Source organism: Lutjanus erythropterus, chromosome 11 (assembly GCF_056507025.1).
Source record: "Lutjanus erythropterus isolate fLutEry1 chromosome 11, fLutEry1.hap2, whole genome shotgun sequence".
Lineage (NCBI taxonomy): Eukaryota > Metazoa > Chordata > Actinopteri > Lutjaniformes > Lutjanidae > Lutjanus > Lutjanus erythropterus.
This window is the reverse complement of record NC_139327.1, coordinates 2,159,177-2,182,579: the sequence shown is the minus strand read 5'-3', so window position 1 is coordinate 2,182,579 and position 23,403 is coordinate 2,159,177. Positions and strand designations below refer to the sequence as shown.

The following is a 23,403-nucleotide window of genomic DNA, read 5'->3' as shown; positions in this document are numbered from 1 at the left end:
GTCACCTCACAGAATTGTCACAGAGATCATTGTTTGGGTTATAATGGAAGAAGATAATTGTCTAGTTGATAACATGTAACCATCAAGCATAATCTGACTGTTCAAAGCCAATCCAGACTCTGTCAGGAGTCTAAATGTGGGTCAGAGTTTGTCAGTTCATCATGCACACAGAGGCAGCTGCTAAAATACAGTGAGAGCATTCTGTCAAGTGTTGTAATTCCCTGATAATAGACAGATTTTATATTCTGATTACAGGTGTTGGTAAAGGGCTATCTCTGCAGGAGGGCACGACATATCAGGCCTTTTCAAATCTTACTTTGGTAATGAAGGTCAAAGGATGAGAGTGTCGTATTTCAGGACAATGTATAAATTTTATTTGCAAATATTAAAGCACATTTCTATAGTATCACAACTTCCAGCCAGATTAGGCGTGTCCCTGCAACGCCCAGTATACAGAACAGATAGTACAGACAGACAGAGATGTTAAGGCTGTGGCGATCACAGCAATTTATGACAATGTTACACCAAAGAACATAAATGGTACGTCTACGCGTCACTAAACACGAGGTTGAACTGCTCAATCACACGTCTAAGTCCGGAAAATTACAGAGTTTCTTGTTTGTGTTAGTGCGTGAGAGGAAATTTAAACAACCACGCCCATTTCATTATTATGATATCGTATCCCTCTGCTGTGGAGGAGGGGCAGAATACAGGGGAGGGGTAGCTGATCAGCACAGTCAAGCGCTAGCGAAAGAAGGGCACAAGCATGTCAATGTGACCTTCAAAACAAAACGAAACTATTACCTGCCCACGTAATCCGCAATGCGACTTTTATTTTGAAAGCCGTAGGCGGAAGTTTTGTTTCGCATTTCGTTGAATTTGATGCACCCGCCATTGCTCGGGTCTTCAGTTAAAAAAAATCATCGATAATCGGGATTTGGTGGGGAAAACGTGTTAATAAGCCAGATTACTTTTGTATCCGTCGTGTACGTTTGGATACGCGTTTCTTCTGTCCGTAAAATGGGAAACTGCCACACCGTTGGACCGAACGAGGCCCTGGTGGTTTCAGGTAACGTACACACTGTTTGGACGTTGTGTTTTAGCACCTTGAGCTGCTCCTTCCTGCTCCAGACGAACCTGGAAACGCATTTTAACACTCTCCTAAGATTTACTTGATGTTTATCTCTTATTTGTATCAAACAGTGTGTCAGAAAGCTAACAGAACAAACCACCTAACCATTTTACTTGAGCAGTTGGTCCACCCCAACTCCGAAACAGAAAAGAAAAAAAAACATGTTTTTTTCATTCGTGTTGATAAGTGAGTGTTTAACTGGGAAAATATGTTGATTTTTTTTGCCTCTAGAAACCAGCCACCATTAATACCCATCGTGTTGGACCGACGTTTTCGTTCCGTTCGTTATTTATGTAGCGTTTTCGGAATAAATCCACCGGTTTTCTCTGTTTAATATTATATAAATACCTTGTGTGAAAGTATTATTTCACTGTTGTAATGTCTATTCAAGTGTTTCCTCTTTCTCTGTTTTAGTGGTTGAGATTCGGTTGGTCATTGTTCTGCATCTGTTCTCATTTTGGTGTAACATTTGCTCATAAAACTGCTTTCTCTGGCATTTCATGACATAAAGCAGCCATGCTTGGGATAACTATAGGAAGCGAGATTTTTGTTTTATGTCTCATTTTCTTGATGGGTGGTGGTAGGACACGGACACGGCCCTCTGCTGCAGGATGAATACAGCAAAATTAATTAAATTACAGGACAGACGCTGATAAACTGCCCCGGTTCCTCAGGGCCCTCCATAAAAACTAAGAAGCCAGGGTCCTGTTTGGTGTTTCGTCCCACAGACTGACATAGGATTTTTTCTTATTCAAAATTCTCAGTTGAGAGTCAGATCTCTTCATTCCACACATGGTGTCACTAGTTTCTATTTAGTCAAATAATTGTAAAATCCAAATTATTCATCACACAGTCTCCATTGATCTGATATGGGCACCTGGTGGACCACAGGCCTCACTTTTAGGAATTCCCGATCTTTGCCTCTTTTTGAAAATCTTGCCTAATTCCTTAGTTTATAAACGTGATTTGGCAGTGTTGTGCGTAAAAGCTTTACAGCCCTCTTCTGCTACTGAATCTGTCAGAAACCTTTTCCTGTCTGAATCCACTTGTGATGGGCAAAATAGAGAAACAACGGAGGGATTTTCCATTGTGAACACACTTTTAAGATCATGTCAGTTACCACATAGTGGAACTAGATTGGGAGTAGAGTTGAGTGGGTGTGAGCTGCATATCCTGATTGCTCAAAAGAGTGAGTTCATCTACGTTAAAAGAAAGGACTTAATGATTTTTTTTAGGTTGGGCTCCAAAGGACAGTTACCTTTTTTTGGCCTTATCTGAAAGGCAAAGCAAGAAATAATACCACATTATCTCAAGATAACAACGTCATCTATGTGTCATTTTCTAACACCCATAGACAATTGTATATACAGATATTTTAATCAAGAATAGATCCAAATAAAGCAACATACGGTTTTATACATATATATATACACATATATATACACATATATATATTCAGAAAGCAATAATTCACTAGTGCAGTTTTTAATTTGTATCTGGGGATGTAGAGAGCAGCAACAGTCTTAACATTTTGTGTGACATGTGTCTACTTTGACTGTGTTTGAGCACCAGTCATCACTGACATTGATAAACACATCAATGTCTCCCTTCATCTTGCAGAGAAAGTAATTCTTTGTGCATAAAGGCTGTGCTCATAAAACCCTGCATTAAGACATCTTAAGTTGATATCAGGACTTGTATTTTTAGCCTTTAGCTTTTATTTTATCTTGTGTAAAGTTTCATTCAGTCACATGGAGCCCCTCCCCCACTCTTTGAAGTGAATGCAGTCAGGAATCTCAGTAATGTCAGTGGTAGACTGGAGCCACTGGGGTGGGGTGTGTAGCGCTGAGCATATCTATAGGTCAGACTTGGCCTGTTACTGCTTTACTTGGCATTGCATTTAGCTGGAGTCAGGTTTATTTAAGTACGAAAAACCTGAGCCACTCACATTCCTTCGTTAAAATGGCAGTAGTACTCAGTATGACCAAGATTATATTGCAACAGAGTAAAATATTTTCATGGCATGCATTCTGTTCATGACCAGACTCTGGTTTAAAGTTTCAGGATTTAAGAAACCAAAGGCAAAGTATGGTGCATGTTGTAATTTTTCAGATATTGACTTGATTGAGGCAAGATTGAGGGACATGTAGCAACATAAAAATTCACATGACAGACTAGTGCAGTAGTTTGTCACACCATCATTAACTCAAGTTGAGAGTATTACTTGGTTTTTCAAGAACTCTTTGTCCTTTTCCTGGCCCGTACATTGCAGTGCTACTGTTTCCTGCCGGATATTGTTGGATCTCAGCAGGAAAGTGCATTACTTGCATAATGGGAAAAATGGGAAAACTGTGTCAAAGACTGAGACTGCTCCTCATACACTTAAAATTTCACCATACAACCATAAAGCAGGTCTGTTCAATTACTTTTTTGGACTTTTAAAGAAAAACAGTAAAGTGAAATTACCTGCAAAACTTCATTAGTTTCATAAATTAAACAATATATAAATGTACATATGCACAATTGTACAAGAAAAGACAATGTGCCTTTTTAATCCTAGATTAGAACTAGCTTGATGCTTTAATAAACACAGTGTTGTATTTAACATATTTTTTTATTCAGTTGGACTCTTTAATTCCCACTGCCTAAACAGCCGGAGTTAAAACTTTTTTGTTTCTGTGCTGAAAAACATATATGTCCAGTTAATCAGCTTATTAGCCACTGTCTCATTTCAAGAAATTAATTATTCAAACATTTTTTCATATTTATATATATGATGAAAGGGCTGGATTCGGCCATTGGGCTGTCAATTGAAAAGGCCTGCCTCGAAGAGTCTTAACAGTAACACTGTTGATGGAAATGTTAAAAAAAAAAAAAAAAACCCTCATCAGCAGTGTGTGTGAGATGTGGGTCAGTGTCCTGCTGTATGTGCCAGTAAAGATAGTCCAGCTCCTCCCCCTCCTCTGTCTGTCAGTTAACATGTGACAGCTGGGAATGTCACACTAAACACTGGAGATTAAACTATCAGACGGAGGCCAGTGACTGTGAATTAAGTTTACTGCCTAAATAAACTTAACTCACTTTAAAACTATTGTTACTGTAATTTCTCCAGTGTGATGTTGGGAGATTCAGAGTTCAAGATCTTTAATGTATCAAGATGTATTTTTTATTTATTTAATTGTCACGTGCACTGAAAAGAACAGAAAGTTTGTCATTGCTAACAAGTTGCCTTTGATTTTTAGTAAATTATACAAAAAAAATCACAAGGTTTCCAAGAAATGCCTAGAACACTGCAACATGCATCAGTATTATTTAGAAAATTGCCAGGAAATCAGACATTTCAGGTCACAGCAATCCCAAAAAAACCTGCAAAATTCTGGAGGGACTGATTAATGTGTGGTTGGTGTAGAAATATTGCACATGGTCAGTGGTTTAAAATGACATGTCAGTGGTTTAAAGTGAGTGTAGCCTAAGTAAATATTATGCATGCTCCAGTGATGGCAGCACATCTGTCTTGTCTGACTGAGGAGATGTTTGGGTTCAACAGGAGGGTTGGAAATCTGATGTTTTGGTTGTGTTCTACATGTTATTACAACAGTACAGCTAATAAGTGTTGGTAGTGTATTGTGTGGAAAGAAGAGTTTGTTTCAGGTGTAAATTTTCTGTAAAGGCATTGTGAAGACAGTCATGATGTATGAGTAGGATAAATGGTATTAAGTCACATGAACCACCATGATTAAATACAACATCAAAATCAGAGTGGATCAAAAACAATGAAGCACTGACAATTAAAACACACGTCTTATAAGTTGCCAGTTTCAAGATCAAATCAAGAAAAGTGAAAGCAAAGGTGAAGTGAAGCACCTACCATAGGATAACACCAGAGGAACAAACACTGTGGGTGCTGTGGTTGGAAGATGGATTGGTGCATGTTTTCACAGCTTTCTGAACAGCACATGATCATCTTCCAGAGAAAACCACTTGCAGAACATGAAAACTGGGTCACTGTCTGATCTGGTCTCTCTTTTTTTCCACCTCTATCTCTATGCAACTTCAAGTTTTAAGCCAAATGTTTAAGGTTTGCTGCTGCTGTAGTTTCATATGAGACTGTACTTGAAATGTATTATTATAAAATGTATTATTATACATGTATTTCTTTCCATGTGCTGTTGTATGTCATAGTTTTTGGTTGCAATGACTGATTCTGTTTTTGTTAGCATACATTGTTTGCATTAAATATGGATTATGGCTATTTTAAAGGTCTAAACAATCCAAATCAACGTGCTGCTGTACTAGACCACTACCGTGTTGCATTTGGGCTTGCCCTTCTGTTTTTTTCTGACTGTTAGTAACTGATGCTCTACTCTTTTTTTGTCTGTGTGGATTAAAACCATGTGACGTCCATTTCATCTGTGTTGTTCCAAAGGTGGCTGCTGTGGCTCAGATGAGAAGACGTATGTTGTGGGAGGCTGGGCTTGGGCCTGGTGGCTCATCTCTGACATCCAGAGGTAAGACCTGTCTGCTCTGGCTCCAGACCAAAGAAAACCCTTAAATATCCTCTAGAGCCATTCAGTCTTACATGGCACAGTGCTCACAGACTCACTCAGGAAGCTTTTAAGAATGGGGTATCTGCAGATCCGAATGACACATTCAACCAAATTTTAGAAGTCCTATTCTCTGCATCGCAAGCACAATATATAATTCACAGACTCTTCTGCATCATATGTTAGAGAAAATGGGCTTGTTGTACAAACTTTAATTCCACAAAAGTTGGGACGCTGTCTAAAATGTAAATAAATGCAATGCAATGATTTGCAAAAACTTTTTGACCTGTATTCAGTTGAGTACAGTAAAAAGGCAAGATATTTAATGTTCAAACTTTATTGTTTTTGTAAATGTACACTCATTCTCATTGCATTAGTGAGGTCTTCACAGTTGTGACAATGCAGCAGTTACCTGTGATGCCATGGGCACTAACACACCCCCATACTATCACAGATGATGGCTTTTTTTTTAGCCCAGAGGACACAACGTCCATGATTTCCAAAAACAATCAGAAATGTGGACTCATCAGACCGCAGCACACTTTTTCACTCTGTGTCAGTCCATCTTGATTAGCCCTGGTCCAGAGAATTCTGCAGCTTTTCAGGATGTTCTGCTGTAACGTCTAAATTTACATTTGTAAATGCAATGACAAACTGTTCACTGACAATCAAAGTCTTCCTGAACACGTACTGTCCTTTTTACAGTTATGTGGGCTTTTAATGCTAGTCCAGAATGAGTGTATATTTCAAGTTTATCAGTTTGAAGATGACAAAACTTGTCTTTGTACTGTATTCACTTGAATACAGATATTCAAGTGTCCCAAAAAGTAAAGTGTCCCAACTTCTTTGGAATTGGGGTTTGTACAATATGTACAAATAAGTCTCTTTACCACAATATGCCAAACATTTTATACCCTTTAACAGTTCTGTGAAAAATAAACAAAATATTCATGGTCAGTTGAGGCAAACAACATTGATAGTAAAAACTAATGTTTACCAAATGTGTAAACATTACTGTCAGCTGCTTTTAAATGTAGCTTCAGCATGCCAGCTTCTGAGAAAAAATGGAAATATAAACATATGGTGCATAATGGCAAGGTCAGGGAAAGTTCCAAACATAATATTTACAAAAAAAAAAAGTTAGCCTTGTAGTGTGTTGAACACTTCTGAACCACTGACACTGAAGTTAGAAGAAACTGAAAATAATGTGCTTGTTATTCATTTGATAATAAACAAATGACTAACTGGGTTTTGTTTCTCTGTCAGAGCTTAAAATGAGAAAACAGAATCCTTAGTCTGATCTTTATCAAGTCTAGTTCTAATCAAGAGATAAAAACCTGCAACTGGAACACCAGTGCTCAAAATGTGGTTGATTTGCAAATCTCAGTGAAGCAGCTTCTATTTGTAATGAAACTGTGATATGATCAGCTTTCAGTGAGACTTGTCCATGATAGTCATTACAAATATATTTCTGTGTATTTATTAGGGATGCACCGATACCACTTTTTTTCAAGCCGAGTACAAGTACTTAGATTCGGGTACTTGCCAATACCGAGTACTGATACGAGTACTTTATAATGTCATTAAAATTCTTACACTAACTTTTAAAACAGGTTTTATTTTCACTGATGGTCACTTTCTAAATGTAACAAATCATTGTTGCTGTTTCGTGCTACAAGTGTAACCATGGTTACTATACACATTACATTTTTTATTTGTAGTAAGTTACTTTACTGATTTTGTGTTCCTTATTAAGCTGTGCAGTTTACTGTGTATGTTTCAGTATAATAATTTCACAACATTATTATGGAAAGGCTCTGTCACACTAAATGGAACAGGACCTTAATTAATATATTGGTAACACCTGTGTTTACCTTTCTTTACAAGTTAGTGTACAGTAATCCTTTGAATATGTTAGTGCTGCAACTATTTTCATTGTCAGTTTTTTATTTTCTCCATTAATCGATTCATCAGTTAGTCCATAAAATGTGAGACAAGGTGAAAAATGTTGATCAGTGTTTCCCAAAGCCCAAGATGTCTTCAGATGTCTTACATTGTCCATAATAACCAAAGTTCTTCAGTTTGCCATCATAGAGGACTAGACAAGCCAAAAAATAATTATATTGAAGAAACTGGAAACAGGGAATTTTTACTTTTTTTCTTAAAAATTACTCAAACCAATTAATCAGTTATCGAAATAGTTATTGATTAATTAAATAGTTGACAACTGATTAATTAATCAGTTGTTGCAGCTCTAATAATAATACTAAGAGCTCTAGACACCTTGTGTCTGGAGCTCTTAGTATTAACTGTTGTTTGGTGTTTGCCTGCTTCTTTGTTTCTACTTTGCTAACCTGCTTTGCTTTGTCTGGTGTTGATCTTGTCCTGTGTCAGTCCTGGTGTGTCTTCTTCAAGTTACCCATTTCCCTTTAAGTGCTGCTCTTTGTCTTGAGTTGCTAGGAAACATGAATGGTAGAGCTCAACAATAAAATACAGTTGATGCATGGCTGGATTTATAAATCTCCATTTAGAGACAGGCTGTCCAGGGAATCCTTGTTTGTCTATTTTTATTCCGGTCATGTGCGGCTTGGTCAACATTTCAGATGCCTTCTTGGATGATAAAAACAGGAGAGGTGATCGAGCTGTTTTTCAGGGTAGTGACCATTTCAGCTAAAAGCTCTGTGTGCACATGCTGGTCGCTGGACAGTATTACACAAGGGGAGGCCGTGTGGCTTCCCGCTCGTGATGCAGTAATCATGTTAATGTCCAGGCCGGTGACTCATTGATCTAATTCTTCTGGAAAGAAGAGGGAGGAGCTGTTAACCAGAGAGTCTCCTCTTTCCAGTGTTGCTGCAGTCAGCCTTCCATGTCTTTGCCTTTAACAACAATGAATCCAAGCCAGCATTCATTGCTGAACAGCTCTGGCTGTTTTATCAGCTCTGAAACATTATCTCATGTAAACAGTCCATCCGGACTAGTGATGAAATGGCATATAATGATTGATTGTATAGGACATTCTTTTGTAATCTCTATGCAGATGTAATCTTGTGGAGGGATAGGATCAAGAATCATTTCAACACTTGACTTTTCATCTACGGATCTTGTTCTTTGTCCTAGTTTACTGAAACATGTATGAACAGACAGAGACAAGAGAAGCTGTGCAGTAGCTGTGACCACTCTGGTTTTGTTAGAGGTGTCACAACATGAAAATAGCCTTTGGGGCTAAAACCAGCAGAACAGGAGGTCAGGTTGTGTCTTTTACCCCCTCTCTCTTCCCTCTTCCTCTTGACCTTGGTTACTGACATTCCTAACAGCTGTTGTCCAACTTACTGTTTTGCCTCTGCTATTCCCGCCTGCCTGCCTGCCTGCGTAGAATGTCTCTGGAGGTTATGACCATCCTCTGTCGCTGTGAGAATATCGAAACTTCGGAGGGTGTTCCCTTGGATGTGACAGGGGTGGCTCAGGTAATGCATTTCAAAAGACCAAAACAAAAAACCAGTGGCTGCTGATGCTCGAGACCAAAGGAAGACACAGGAAAATGGTTCAACTAACAAGCTAACGTCTGTGTGTGATTTTGTTTTTTCTGATCTTCATGGCTTTTTTCCTCGGCAGTGGAAAGGAGGCAGTCAGCTGTCACTAACTTGGCCTTGGCCATAAAGCTGAACTCTGAGTCACCTATGGCAACGGGGTCAATAAATGAAGGCTATAGAAGTTGCTAAAAAGATGGTTGAAGGACCCAATGCAATATACAGATTGAATTATTTGAATAAAGCTGCATTTTACAATAATTCAGACAAAAACCTGAATCCTGTGAGGTTTGAGCTCTGGATAGCATCTCATTTTGCTCCGTTGTTAGTGATCTGGAGTCCTTGGGTGAATGGTTTCACTTTGTTCTGTTTCTTTCCTTCTGTTCTGGCCCTTCCCTTCAATTGCCTTCCCTCCGTACATGTCAATTTTTATTTTATATTTTTCCACATTCTTCACAGGATAACGCTTGAGATTATGACCCTGCAGCCCAAGTGTGAGGATGTAGAGACAGCGGAGGGTGTAGCTATTACTGTCACTGGGGTGGCTCAGGTAAATCACCACACTTTTCTGGGAATGCCAGTTCAGACTCCACTAACCCACACCTCCCCTGCCCCTCCTCCCCTCTTTTTCTGTTGTCTGGCATCACCCCGTAATCACAGCAGAGGTGGTATTTCATACAGAGGGCTCAAATGGAGATGCACACCTGTATTTTTGATTAAGACATTAAGACAGATGTACATACAGATGTTGGCTCAAATTGTTGTCTGCATGATTTTCCCTCATATCTGGTCAGAATACACCTAGTTAAACTCACCTGGTCTGGCCACATTCAGACTGACAGTGGCTCTGTGTCAGAAGCGCAGCTTCTTTATTCATTTCAGCACAATTCAGTCGGCACTCTGTGTCTGACACAATGTCAAACTGGACTTCCTAGTTCATATTTTATTGCCTCACTGATCTCTGTAGCAGCACACACTGCACTTTGTGGACACAGTGTCCTTTTCAGTCTGAACTTGGTCATAGTTTGTCAGGGGAACGGGTCTGTGTAGAGCCTGATGTGTGCATTTCAGTGTCAATCTCAGTGTTTTTTTTTTTTTCTTTTATTGTGTCTGCTGTTTGGTTGTTTGATCCTGTTCTGTGCCAAAATTAACTTTTTTTTTTTTAGGTTTTCCACTTTGAGATGTGAAAGAGAAAATCCACCTTAAAATAAAATTTGCTATAAAAAAAAAAATATATATATATATATATATACACACACATCTACTCCACAATCCGTTTGGGTAACTAAAGTTACAAAATGAAAATGAGCAGCATAAAGACACTGGCACTAAATACATAAAAATGAAATTCTTCATATATAGCACTTTTCAGTGTTACAGTGTTAAATCTCTCTGCAGTATAAAAACAATGATCACATTAGCAGATGATGACAAGCAAACTAAAATACAATAATGCATGACATGCAATCACAGTCCACTCACAGTTAACACTTGCCAGGCGCCAAATGTGGGTAAATTTTGGGTTGGACTGAAAAATAAATTGAGGTCACTGACCAGGTCACCACTAAATAATCTGGAATCACAGTGTAGGGTCAGACAACAAGTAGATGCAGTTAGGCTGTGGGTGTTCTACCTAAGTTGTTAAAAACAAGATAATTGAAGTATAATTAGAGTATGTTAGTTAAACATACTCCATACAGAATAATGTTCCCTGTGACACTATTCTATCATTAGATTATTGTTACTCATGCAGTAATGTAAAAGCAGGATTTTACTGTTGTAGTTGGTGGACGTGGAGCATTTTTCAGCATTTTGTATAGGACTACTAAATATTTTTCATGTTGATGAATGTACTGATTATTTTCTCCATTAATTAGAAAATGGTGAGAAATGCCACCTCAGAGCTCTAAGAGACACTGTCACAATACTTGTTTTGTCTAGCTAGCAGTCCAAAAAAAATAAAACAGCATTATTTAAATAATAAAGTGGAAAAGCAGCAAATTGTCACATTTGTGAAGCTGCAGCTTTATTACTGGTTGAAAAAGATTTTGGCTGGTAAATTAGTTCAGTTTTCCAGCCACTGGCAAATAGACCAAAAAGTTAATTTTGGTCCCTGCAAGTAAACTTTGAAAACCCAGCAGCAAACACCCATTTATCTAAAACTGACAGCTAAACAGCTGACAGCTCAATGCAGCAAGGATTGTAGAAATGTGGCAGTTTATGTATCTCCTGCTAAAACCAGAATAATGGAAATTATAGCAACCAAGCAAGGAGGCAAAACTGGAACTACACATTGTGGAGGCAGTAAGAAGTGTGATTTGGTCAGCTTGGGTTGCTTGTGTTTTCTGCTGCAAGTTTCTGATGCTTCTTTCTGATGACTGTCGTGCAGTGAACACAACTTCAAGTTAAAGAAAAGCTCAGTAATCTGCTGTTTTACAGTGACTCTTATCAAGCCAAGCTGCCTGCACTGCTAACCTTCTGCTTCCTGCAGTTGTAGCTGTTAGAGCCCAACCGATTTAAGAGGGGAAAAATTCTCTGATTGCTAATATGGTGGATGACGGAGTGAATTTCTGAGTCTGAATAAAAATAGACCTTTTCTATGTGAATTGTGCACCAATTTTGCACTTATATGACAATGCAAAGATATTTAGAAGGCTGTTATCTTAAACAGTTACCATTTAATATAATAATATATTTAATATATTCTATTTACAATGTTAAATAATTTTAACATATACACTGTCTACCAACTGTAGAAAGGAACACAGAGAAAATAAAGAATAAATAAAAAAATATAGCTCAATAAACATCAGTACTGTTCAGTATCAGTAAATTGATCAATATTTTATTAGTGTCAGTCAGTTACGGGCAGGTTGTAAAACATTTACTCCTCTTGTCTTCAAAAATGTTCCACCTTGTGCTGAAGCCAAATCACCACAAGCATAATTTTCTGTATTATATGTTCTGTAAAGAACTTTTCACAAAGGTGCATATCAGTTAAAACACAAACAGTATCGATATATCTGTTATTGGCCTATGTCAGGTCAATATCGGTCGTACTCTACTCTCTATCACAGTGAATGAAACAAGGAAAGCACCTCCTCCTAAATAAGTAAAGCAAACTTTTTCTGAGTTTAATTAAAGTATTCCAAATCATTGCTGTAACAATCTGTAGCAGGACTGTTGTTAACACCTTGTGTCCATTGTAAATCCAGTGTAAGTGTGTGAGCTGCAAACTGAATCCTGACCTCTTGGTAGCTGTCCCTGACCCTGGACCCTCTGTGCAAACAACTGTAGTACCACCGCTTGAGGAAAATGAGTGTTGACTAAGTTTTTAACAAGTGCAGTAAAAGTACACTCTTTTTTTTGGTGGATTTTCTCCTTAAGAGCTTGTAATATAATATACCACTACAATCTGCAGTTCTGTGCTCTTATTCATTTCCCTGTTTTTGTCTGCATGCCAGTATTTTTTTGTGTGGGAGAGAGGGTACCTCATTATCAGTTCTGTATTTAAACCACAGTCATGCCAATGTTCCTCTCTTCTGTGTTTTCCTACATGCATGCTGACAATGAGCCCACTGTCTGGAGCTGAACAGCCCCTCACTCTCACACAGTTCACTTCACAGAGAGGCTTATCATGCCACTGTTTGATTGGTCCAGCCTAAACCAAAGCCATTGTAAAGCCTGTGTCTCATGGCAACAGGAGTTGTGTGTCCTTCTTAAATTAAAGTGACACATGTGTGTAGCATCAGGGGGAGGCACCCAGCAAACCACAGCAGAATGTCAATCTAGGATATTGTTTTAACTTTTTTCTGAAAATTGGATATTAATCACTCACTCTGTATTTTATTTATTTATTTTTTTTGACCTGACAAATCTATCACCGTTTTAAAGAAGTATTTTCTGGCTTTCGAGGAACAGTCAGTAAAAGTTTGGACACCATTTCTTGTACTTCCTGTATCTTGAAGGAGCTGCAGGTTTGGAGGAGGCAGGAGAAGGGTGGTGGCACTGATGGGATGGGGGCTGGGGTAGGTGGTCAGAAGTTAAGGGAAAGAGATCACCATTGCAACCAAGTCTTTATTTCAGTCTCGGCTGCGGCACAGCTCCCCCTGCTGTCTGTCTGAGCTGGCCTGTGTGTGGTTGTGTATCTGGCCTGCAGCCCTTTCTGCTTTCAGACATGTGTTTCCTTGGAATGACGTCCATCCTCCCGGACTTTATGTTGCCCTCATTCCTGTTATGAGTGCATGTTGCAAAACAAACCATGTGCAGACCTCTCGCCTAAGGACCCAGCTCACTTTCTCTTTTTTCACAGCTCCAGTGGAGTACATCACCCAAAAGTTTCCCTATTACACCTTTTTTAATTTTTTGACTGTATAAGTGGCCTCTCTTACTGTCAGTGGCTGTCCTTGTGTTTATCTTGTAAACTGGTCATTGTCATAAATTTTCCTTTTGTTTAATTTTATTGTGAATGATCCCACTAATGATTTTTTTTTCCTCATCGGATTCCCTCCAGTACTAAATGATACTGTTCATTACTTTTGACCATGTTATCAGGAACATACAGTAGATTGCTGAATCTAGCTAAGATGTTGGGATGTTCTTGAAAGTAGAACTTAATTCACCAGGTACATGTACTTGTGCGTCAACAAGTGATAGAGAAGCATTTTCTTTACAGGTACATGTTTTTCTTGTCATCATAAGCCCAAAAGAAAGTTTAAAGTCAAATTTCTGTCTGCATCTTCTGATATTGATAGCAGATGTAAAGCATCTAAAAACAGTTTAGAGACCACAGATTAGATACAAGGATGCAGCCTTCTGCATTGATCCATGTACACACACACTGTGACTACAGTCCCTATGTTATGATGATTGATATGATAAATTAATATCAATTGTATTCATTTCTATCCAAAGGTTATCCTAAAATGATCATATGAACATGCATAGCTAGTGTGGTGTATTGAATTTTGCACATGGAGTTTTTGTTTTTGAGAAGCAAATTCAGCAGGAACTTGAACATGAACTGGTAATTGATTATTGATTATTCTGCCATACACATAGCTTTTGTTCCATGTTAGTTTTGGCCAGTATTTTCTACACACTTGTTTAATCAATCAAGGTGACTATTATATACAAGATTACCTTTAAGAATTGAAGCATTTGCCACGGTGCCAAATCAATAACAATGATGTGTGACCATAAGTTTGCATTTCCAGACAATCCAGCTTTTATGAACCATGTCACTTAATACATTGCAGACTAAGTTTTTCTGTAGCCTAATTGTATTTGTGTGTTGATTTCCCGTTCTAAATGTTCTGTTTTCTTTTGTAATTTCAGCTGTTTTCTATACTTCACTAAATAGTGTAAAAGTGAAACGTGTGGTAAACGATAAGCTAGAAAATGACAGTTGAATGGCTCATATCTGTCCTGTTTTCATGTGTACTACACCCATGTGTGCCTCAATTTGTATTTGTGTCTGTGTTAGTGGATGTGTGTTCAGCTGACGATCTTTGTTCACTTTGGCACCAGGTGAAGGTGATGACAGACAATGAACTGCTGGGTTATGCCTGTGAACAGTTCCTGGGAAAGTCGGTCATGGAGATCAAGAGTGTCATCCTGCAGACTCTTGAGGGTCACCTGCGTGCCATTCTTGGTGGGTAATCTCCAAAAACTGCATTTATTTTTTCCCCCCAAAATATGCCCAGTCCAGTTAGTTTTTTAAATGTTTGCTTATATTCTTGGAAAGTAGAGATCGGCAGGTATAAAGGGAAATGCAGATAAAGATGGCCCTATCAAATCTTTTTCACCTTCAACTTTTTATTTTTCACGTCAAAGCATGCAGATAGAGATAAGAACGACAGGATCACAGGATGAACACTTTTTGTAAATGGCTGTAATGATCATGATTGTGGTTTTTAAATGTTGTTATATTTTGTGGCTGTGTGCCCAGTTTTAGTTCAATAATAACTGTGGAAGTGATGATTTGAATGGGAAGACACTAACTGCTGTTTCCATCCTTTCAGGCACCCTGACTGTTGAACAGATTTACCAAGACAGAGATAAATTTGCCACACTGGTGCGAGAGGTGGCTGCACCTGATGTCGGCCGCATGGGCATCGAGATCCTCAGCTTCACCATCAAGGTGTGAGACATGGAAATGTCAAGTTCACTTCATTCTTCATTTATCTTTTCAACATCCATTTCCTTGTTTTCTACTTTTATTTCTTACCATACTGTGCCTCCATATTTATTTTTCCTCCTGACAGGATGTGTATGATAAAGTGGAGTACCTGAGCTCACTGGGTAAAACTCAGACAGCTGCAGTACAGAGGGATGCAGACATCGGAGTGGCAGAGGCAGAGAGAGACGCTGGCATCAGAGTAAGAGGAAACAACAAATGAGGAATGAAACAATGTCTGTTCACTCATAGCTAACAGCTATCACAAACTGCTCCTAATCCATCTCCTTGTCATTGTCTTTTGCACACTGTCTTTTACAGGAAGCTGAATGTAAGAAAGAAATGATGGATGTTAAGTTCTTAGCTGACACAAAAATGGCTGATTCCAAACGTGAGCTGGAAATGCAGAAAGCTTCCTTTAACCAGGAAGTGAACACAAAGGTATAGAGTCATACAGATTTGACTGAAGATATTGTCAGAAATCAAACATGTGTTAAGTAGTGTGTAGTAGTAGTAGTAGTGTGTAGTAGTAAGAGCATTAAGTATGAATAAAACTTGTCATCTCTGTAGAAAGCAGAGGCTCAGCTGGCCTATGAGCTTCAGGCAGCCAAAGAGCAGCAGAAGATCCGTCTAGAAGAGATTGAAATCGAGGTGGTGCAGAGGAAGAAGCAGATCACTATTGAGGAGAAGGAGATCGAGCGCACTGACAAGGAGCTCATCGCCACCGTGAAGAGGCCCGCCGAGGCTGAAGCATACAAGATGCAGCAGCTGGCTGAGGGACAGAAGTGAGTAGGTCCCACATAGATCACCTTTCAGTGCACAGTGCATCATCATTTAAGTTTCTGGTCCAAACGGTTCTTAATTCAAGTGCTCTTACTTCATTGTCTTTTCATTTATTGAACCACAATTCTGGAGACAGGAGAAACTATGTAGCAGCAACCAATGTTGGATAAAGGAACATACCTTGAAGCACAAGTGTGTTTGCTCATCTACAGACTCTTTGGATTAAATGACACAACATCATACAAAATGAGTCCCAAAAAACAAAGTGGCAGACAGTTTATTACTTCCTTCCACCCAGTCATCTGGAAAAAACAAACACATTTTTATGGTCATTTAATTGATGCCAGCAGTTGCAATAATTACTTTACTAATCAATTAGTTGTCAACTATTACAGTAATCACCAAATGATCTGATAATAAATATAAAATCAAAATTTTCTGACACTTTATCTACCAAACAACTAATTGATTAATCGCGAAAATACACAACAGATTCATCAACAATAAAAACAATCATTAGTTGCAGCCCTAATTGATACTGGAATGATGACTTTGAAGTGACACATCACAAATTGCACTAGTGTACATGATTGACTGCTAATGAAAGTGAACACTAAACAGTCCTTTTGCTGCTTCTCGAACTCTTCCCCAGGACAAAGAAGGTGCTGACAGCACAAGCAGAGGCAGAGAAGATCCGCTTTGTCGGCGAGGCAGAAGCTGCCTCCATTGAAGCTGTGGGAAAGGCAGAGGCTGAGAAGATGAGGCTGAAAGCTGAAGCCTACCAGCAGTACGGTGATGCTGCCAAGACAGCTTTGGTCCTCGAGGCTCTGCCCAAGGTCTGTTGTCTACATTCATACACCACTGGTTTTAAAGAAATCCACAACCTGTGGGGAGTTTGGTTTGTTTACCCAACGTCTTCATCACTAGAGGGTTGGCACCAAAGTCATCTCTGTGTCTTCTTTAAACAGCTTTTTCCATAATGCTAACAACTACTCACATATTGTAAAAAAATAATCAAGGCAGTTGACATGATTAAAACATTAAATATTTTTTTGTATTCTGAAGTTGGTATACATATTTGTAAACTCAAACATCAGCAAACTAATCCTGACCTTCAGATAAGTATTTTATAAACTAGAGAAGCAAATTACATTGTGAATACTAGATGTTGAAAAGCTGAGGCTAAACTGCATTGCTGGCTTTAAAAGTTGAATAATACTAATAATGTATGAAAGATGTGGAATATTTTAAGGTTTATTGAAAAGCTTAGGCTAAACTGAATTGCTGGTTTTAAAGCTCAATAACGCTCCTCATGTTGTCTATGAACAATGCAGAACATTATGTTTGAATGGAGTTTTTCACTAAAAGTACAAATGAGTAGATTCAAGTTGAAAAAAGCATGAAAAAGTTACAAAACTGGGAAGGGGCTGAAGAATGGAAACTGCATCCTTTGACTAATGGCTGGAAGCTAAACTGCACAACTGCCATAACTTTGTATGAAGAAGCAGCTGAAGGACTATGAAGGTTTGGAACAGTGGGAAATTGTGTATTTGATAGGAATGGAATTTAAAAGTTGAACTCTCATAATGTATGAAGGGTGTGGAACATTTTGAAGTTTAAATGGAGTATCTGGCTGAAAGTACATAAGATTTGAAAATCCTTGAAAAAGTGTCAAATGTGTCAATTTTTAACATTCTGTTTGTTTATTTTAATTTCCTGGAAAATCTGAAATATTTCAGAATGTATGAAAGGTATGAATGAGAAAAGTAACGGCTCAAGCTTCCTAATTAAGCTGAATGTTTTCATGTTTGAAAAATGTGGGAGGATTTAAGTAACAATAAACACATGAGAAGAATAAGACGAAGAAATGTTGGTAGTAGATGAATGTATGTTGTGACAGCATTCACACCTGTCAACTGCATTAAAATATAGGTCACATGTCATAAACTTTATAAACTAGAGTGCATTTACATTTCAACACACCTGGCAGGTTTACATGTGCGTCATTCAAAATGACCTGCTCCTCCTGCCTTACAGATGCTGTAAGTAGTAATTTTCTCACATTTAGAGTAATGCTCTGCACCTGCAATGCCTCTGCATGGTGTTTGTTGAAGTGAGCTATCAGATGAATTTGGTACAAATACTTAAGCCATGCATTGGTGATGAGAACAGAGGGACAAAACCTCCAAGAAGAAGATGAATAGAAGATATTTATATTAATTCCTGTTAGATCCTCAGATGTCTAGACAACTCCAAGAGTGTTTTGTCAGTGAAGTAGCACACAGATGTTCTCTGTGTTTCCTCAGATTGCTGGGAAAGTGGCTGCACCGCTGTCCAGGACCAATGAGATCGTCATCCTGAGTGGAGAAGGCAGCCGTGTGACTGGAGAAGTGAACCGTCTATTAGCTGAGCTCCCTGTGTCTGTCAACGCCCTCACCGGAGTGGATCTGACTAAGGTGAGTGTGTCGCTGTTCTCCACAAGAGTTCCTGTATGTCCTAAGAACCCTCTTGTTTTTACTTTTAGCTTTTACTATGTTACCTTCAGGGTGTTTGAACTTCTTGAACAAAAGATAGAATACAAAGCAGCCTCATAATCCTGCTGTTGATCCATGATACTGTTAGATTTTTCAGAAAAGATATTTTCAGTGGAATAAAAATAACAACCGCTGAACGGCGGTCACTTAAAAGAGCACAAACACACCCCTGTCAGTGCTCAACAATTCTCCAACCTGCCCAGCTTCAGCCTCCATGCTGTTTGTTTATCATTCATGTGTTCAGGGACTTCCCAACAAAATATCAGCAGCCTGAGAAGCCACATGGATGATTTGACCACCCACATGAGTATAATAGTCGTTATTGTGTCTAACACAGTCACATAACTTTTTAAAAGGACAGTTCACCCAAAAATGAAAATTCAGTCATTATCTACTCATCCTCATACTGATTGAAGGTCAGGTTTAGTTTTTTTGTCCTGCTGGAGTTTCACAGGAAAACAGAGTTGCAGAATCTCCCAAAGAATGGAAGTGAATGGTGACTAGTTTTCAAACGGAAAAATACAACTGGGAAAAATCATAAAACATCTCCATACTGCTTGTCTGGCATAATGAGTCTTGTAAAGACAAGACAAGACACCTCACACTGCCAGTATGAGGTGTGATGGTGTGCAAATGGCATGTTAGGGCTTTAGGAGACTTGGACTACACTAGACAAGCAGTATGGAGGCATTTTATTTTTTTATTCTGTTGTTTTGATTATTTTTGGACATAAAGAAAAGAGGGGAAAATGGGTGGAAGTGAGGAGCAAATCCTCCAAAACAATGAAATTGTGGATGGAATAGGTTACATAATGTCAAAGATGGGCTGCAAAATATGTCATCTGTTTGTGCAAACTAGGACAGGAAGCACAACAAACTTTTTCCATCATTTGAAAAGGTGGCATCTCAGCAACTACACTGAGAGCATGAAAATCTGGGCCAAAACTGCAGTAAGTCCACCAACAAATGTTGGTCAACGAGCTAGTACTTCTGCTGCTGTGGGCAGTGCTAGCGGGGCTGTACCACAACAGCAATCAATAGTGTCCTCTTTTGTCGTTGTAATCCCATATGAAATGTAATCGAAAAGAAGAGTGTGAATGTTTACATTTTGCACTTCAGCTTTTATTCAGATTTCCACCTCCAACATTTGAGATGTAAAACCAGTCCACTGTATATAATTATTTTTTCTTAGTATTCTTAATTATGATCCATTTGTTTACTTTTTTGTTTGGGTTGTACCGCTACAAATATTTGAGATTGAAATGTTTGCTACCCTAGGAATGTGATGTGATAAAAGTCACAGCTTTTACTTTTATTTACATTATTTGAATATATTTTAGGTTGTTTTAATTAGTTGTTTAAAAAAACAAAGACAGAGGTACCACTTCACAAAAATGTAGCCAAAACTGACTGTCAACTCGGGCACTAAAAAAAAAAACAAAAACAAAACAAAAACCTGGCGAATGGAAGGAACACTGCTTCTCTTCATTTTCTTTTGACACTAGAGGGCAATGCACAAAGCATGTTTGCATGTTTAAAGTGTTATTACAAAATGTTTGCATAGGGAACATTATCACAATAATATTTTTTGCCATATTACCCAGCCCTACATACAAATCCATCACAATCTCTGGTTCCCCACCCCTTCTGGAAAGGAAAGGATCCCAAAAGAACAGCAGTAAGAATGTATGACCCTCCAGAAAATGGTCATTCTTTATTTTGGCAGCACTGTTAATTCCTTTTTGGTGACAATAAATATGAATTTTCTCGTTTAAATTAGCCGGACAAGAAACAATCATATTAATACCAGGGCTTTCACACTGACATTTGAGGCACACGATAGATGAATATTCACTGTCAGTGTGGTAAATAGCTGATCAATACTGGTGAAACTTCACGCTGATGCACAGCTAATGTTAGCTTGAGTGGGAGGCTGCTGGAGTCACAACTTTACAAAACGGCAGCGTCAGACTGTCATCTCCAACTAAATCTCACACATTATTTTTGCTCATACTGCTCACAGCCACAGCAGCACTATTCTCCTATCTGAAACACTGTTTGAGCTCATGTCTCCTCAAGGACACAAAAACTAGCTGTGCATTATGCAAATGTGTTCCGTAGTGATGTCACCAAGTAAAGGCAAACAAGGCACGTTGGGCAGTTGAGGAGCATTGTTTTCTTTAGGAGTGTGTAACTTCCATTGACATAGACTTTTTTTCTTTGTGACTTGCAAACCTGTTACATGCACACAAAGCTACACAGCACGAGGCACCCCTATAGCTCGGTTGGTAGGGCGTGTGCACCATGATTGTATCTATTTATCCTTCTGCAGTGGCTGTCGGTTCGATTCCCGCTTGCAGCACATTTGCTGCATGTCATCCCCTCTCTCTCCCCCTTTCCTGTCATATCTTCAGCTGTTCTATCTGAATAAAGGCAAAAAGCTAAAAAAAAAAACTACACAGCACATGGAGAGAAAACATGGAATGTCAAAAAAGCATCCGTACGTTCCTGATGTCATAATTCAGAATAATTGGCCGTAACTTTGATATTCTTCCAGAATGCCATCGGCCTCTCATCAGCTCCTGTTAACAATGATTGGCCATCAGGTGGTGCTGTTTAATTTAATGTCACCATAAAAAACAACAGAAGACATTCATGTTCTTATATGAGCATCCATGCTGAGTATTTTTTCAGAAAACATCTCCTTTAGTTTCATATTTCATTGTGAAGTGTAAAATGTTGTCAGAAATGTAACACTTAGATGTATTTTGTGAATGTGGGACAGTCCTGTGAGCTCAGCCCTGATGTTTATCACTCTTTGTTAAAAACCAGCTAATCCTTCTGTCCTCTGACCCCACAGATGCCTCTGCTCCAGAAGATGGTGGGTCCACAGTGCCAAACAGCCATTTGATGAATCAGGCCACGGACTGGTTACTCTGAATCCTGCGACATTTATCTGCCTCAAGCATGACAATAGTTTTCTCAGCCTCTAACCCCTTATGCAACTGCCTTCGACCAGAAACACTTGATGCCAACCAAGAGGTGTTTTTTTTTTTAATATATATTTTTAAGAGGTTTTTAATTTTCTAAAGGAAAAAATCTGGGGCCTTACCTCTACAGGACCAGACTGTATATATCTTGCGTTGTTTTTAGGTTTTGTTGTAGACACATTGATTCTTCTCTCACTGCACTAGTTAACCAGGATTATATGCTGCAGTCCTGTTCAGTCCTACAGGTCCTCCAAAGCAGAGTTGGCCAACTTTAAATGTGGTATTGTTAGACTTTATCTATAGAAGGAAAAACATCACAGTATTCAGTAGCAGGTGCTGGACAAATATTGAGCAGCTGTTTGGAGGGCACCACTTCCTGCCACATGTTATGACATTTATTCACCTTGGGAGCAGAGCAAAGTGTCCCAGCTCCGGCCTCTTCATCAGTTAGTCTTTGTCTAAATAGTCAGAGCTCAGCTAGTGAAGTAGTACTCAGTAGACTGACACACAGTGTGGAACAGGCAGCTTTTATTTCCTCTTTGCTTTTCAAAAACTGTTTTTGTTTCAACTAGTCAGACTTACCTCTGGGGCTGTACCGAATGTCTTTTTTTTTTTTTTTTTACACTCAAAGCTTCTGTTGACATTTTTGAATGAAGCTTCAAATGTCTGGTGTCATATTTAATGACATCATTGCCCTAAAAAAAATTAAACAATTCTTGAACAGTTTTACTTAATTTGAGTAAAATGATTCATCATTAAATGAGTTACTTTATTTTTATTAAATCAAGTCCTTTAATGAACAGCACTTTCTGTTCCTGTTAGACTGCTGCTAGACCACCCTGTTAGTCCAGGTACATGTCTCCCTTTGTACACAAGTGGGACAGTGAACAGCTGCCATGAAAAATGTTTTTGAAAGGTTCAACACCAACACATATGGATTGAAGAAGAAGATTTTGTTGATAAAAACATTTTGGACATGATTACATCTATCTTTTTCAAATACATTTTGAGTTTTGGACTCCACTAACACTCTGGAGTTACTGGAACAATCCTATGCAGCCTCCATTAGAATTAATTTTTACAAATATTATAATAGTGATAATGTTAGTGTGGCCTTATTGGAGGCCTATTTCCTTGGAGGAAGAATAAGAAGCAGCATTTAAATGTCTATTTAGAATTCTAATGTCAATGTGAAGAAGATTTGAAGTATTCGGTACAGCCCTACTTACCTCTAACTCAGAGAACTTGACAGACTACCAAATCACCGTTCTACTTAAGGCTCACCAGGTCTTCACCCACTGTGATTGTAAAATTTACAGGATATTACAATATGAGTGAATCTCTTATACGATAATTGTTACCTCACGGTATATTGTCATGTTGTCTTCTCGGTTCTGATGTGCAGTGCCTGTTCATCACTCAAGTGCCCAAACCTTAGGACAGTGGTTTGGCTTCAGTAAGATTTATGTCAGAGTATATATATCGCAGTTATAGATGGATGATGTTTAGAAAGTGTTCCCTGTTCTCATATCATCTGCTTATACTAACAGTAGAGCTTACACTTCACTTTGTTGTGTGTTTGGGCACATAAGCAGATATAAATGCTGAGCATAACACAAAGCCATACTTAGAAAAGATCCGCCTTAAAAGACCTTCTGGATGCCTGCTAGGCTCACAGAATATTTCTTTATTAATCATGATAGATGGTAGATGTTC

At 38.6% G+C, this 23,403-nt stretch overlaps 1 protein-coding gene across 3 annotated transcripts; it reads left to right on the top strand.

The window, feature by feature from the left end:
• Positions 1-862: 862 nt before the first annotated feature.
• Positions 863-22,077, top strand: LOC146318512 (flotillin-2a). 3 transcript variants are annotated; one of them, XM_084730422.1, is made up of 11 exons: positions 863-1,069; positions 5,559-5,640; positions 9,050-9,140; positions 14,733-14,856; positions 15,227-15,345; positions 15,470-15,583; positions 15,703-15,822; positions 15,952-16,166; positions 16,817-17,000; positions 18,471-18,620; positions 21,558-22,077. In XM_084730422.1, the coding sequence occupies exons 1-11, from the start codon at positions 1,021-1,023 to the stop codon at positions 21,606-21,608; spliced, it is 1,299 nt and encodes a 432-aa protein (XP_084586548.1). In that variant the 5' UTR covers positions 863-1,020; the 3' UTR covers positions 21,609-22,077. The 3 variants fall into 3 exon arrangements, with proteins under 3 accessions (XP_084586548.1, XP_084586547.1, XP_084586550.1); XM_084730421.1 differs by lacking the exon at positions 9,050-9,140 and adding an exon at positions 9,663-9,753 and having other exon boundaries at positions 867-1,069; XM_084730424.1 differs by lacking the exons at positions 863-1,069; positions 9,050-9,140.
• Positions 22,078-23,403: the final 1,326 nt, after the last annotated feature.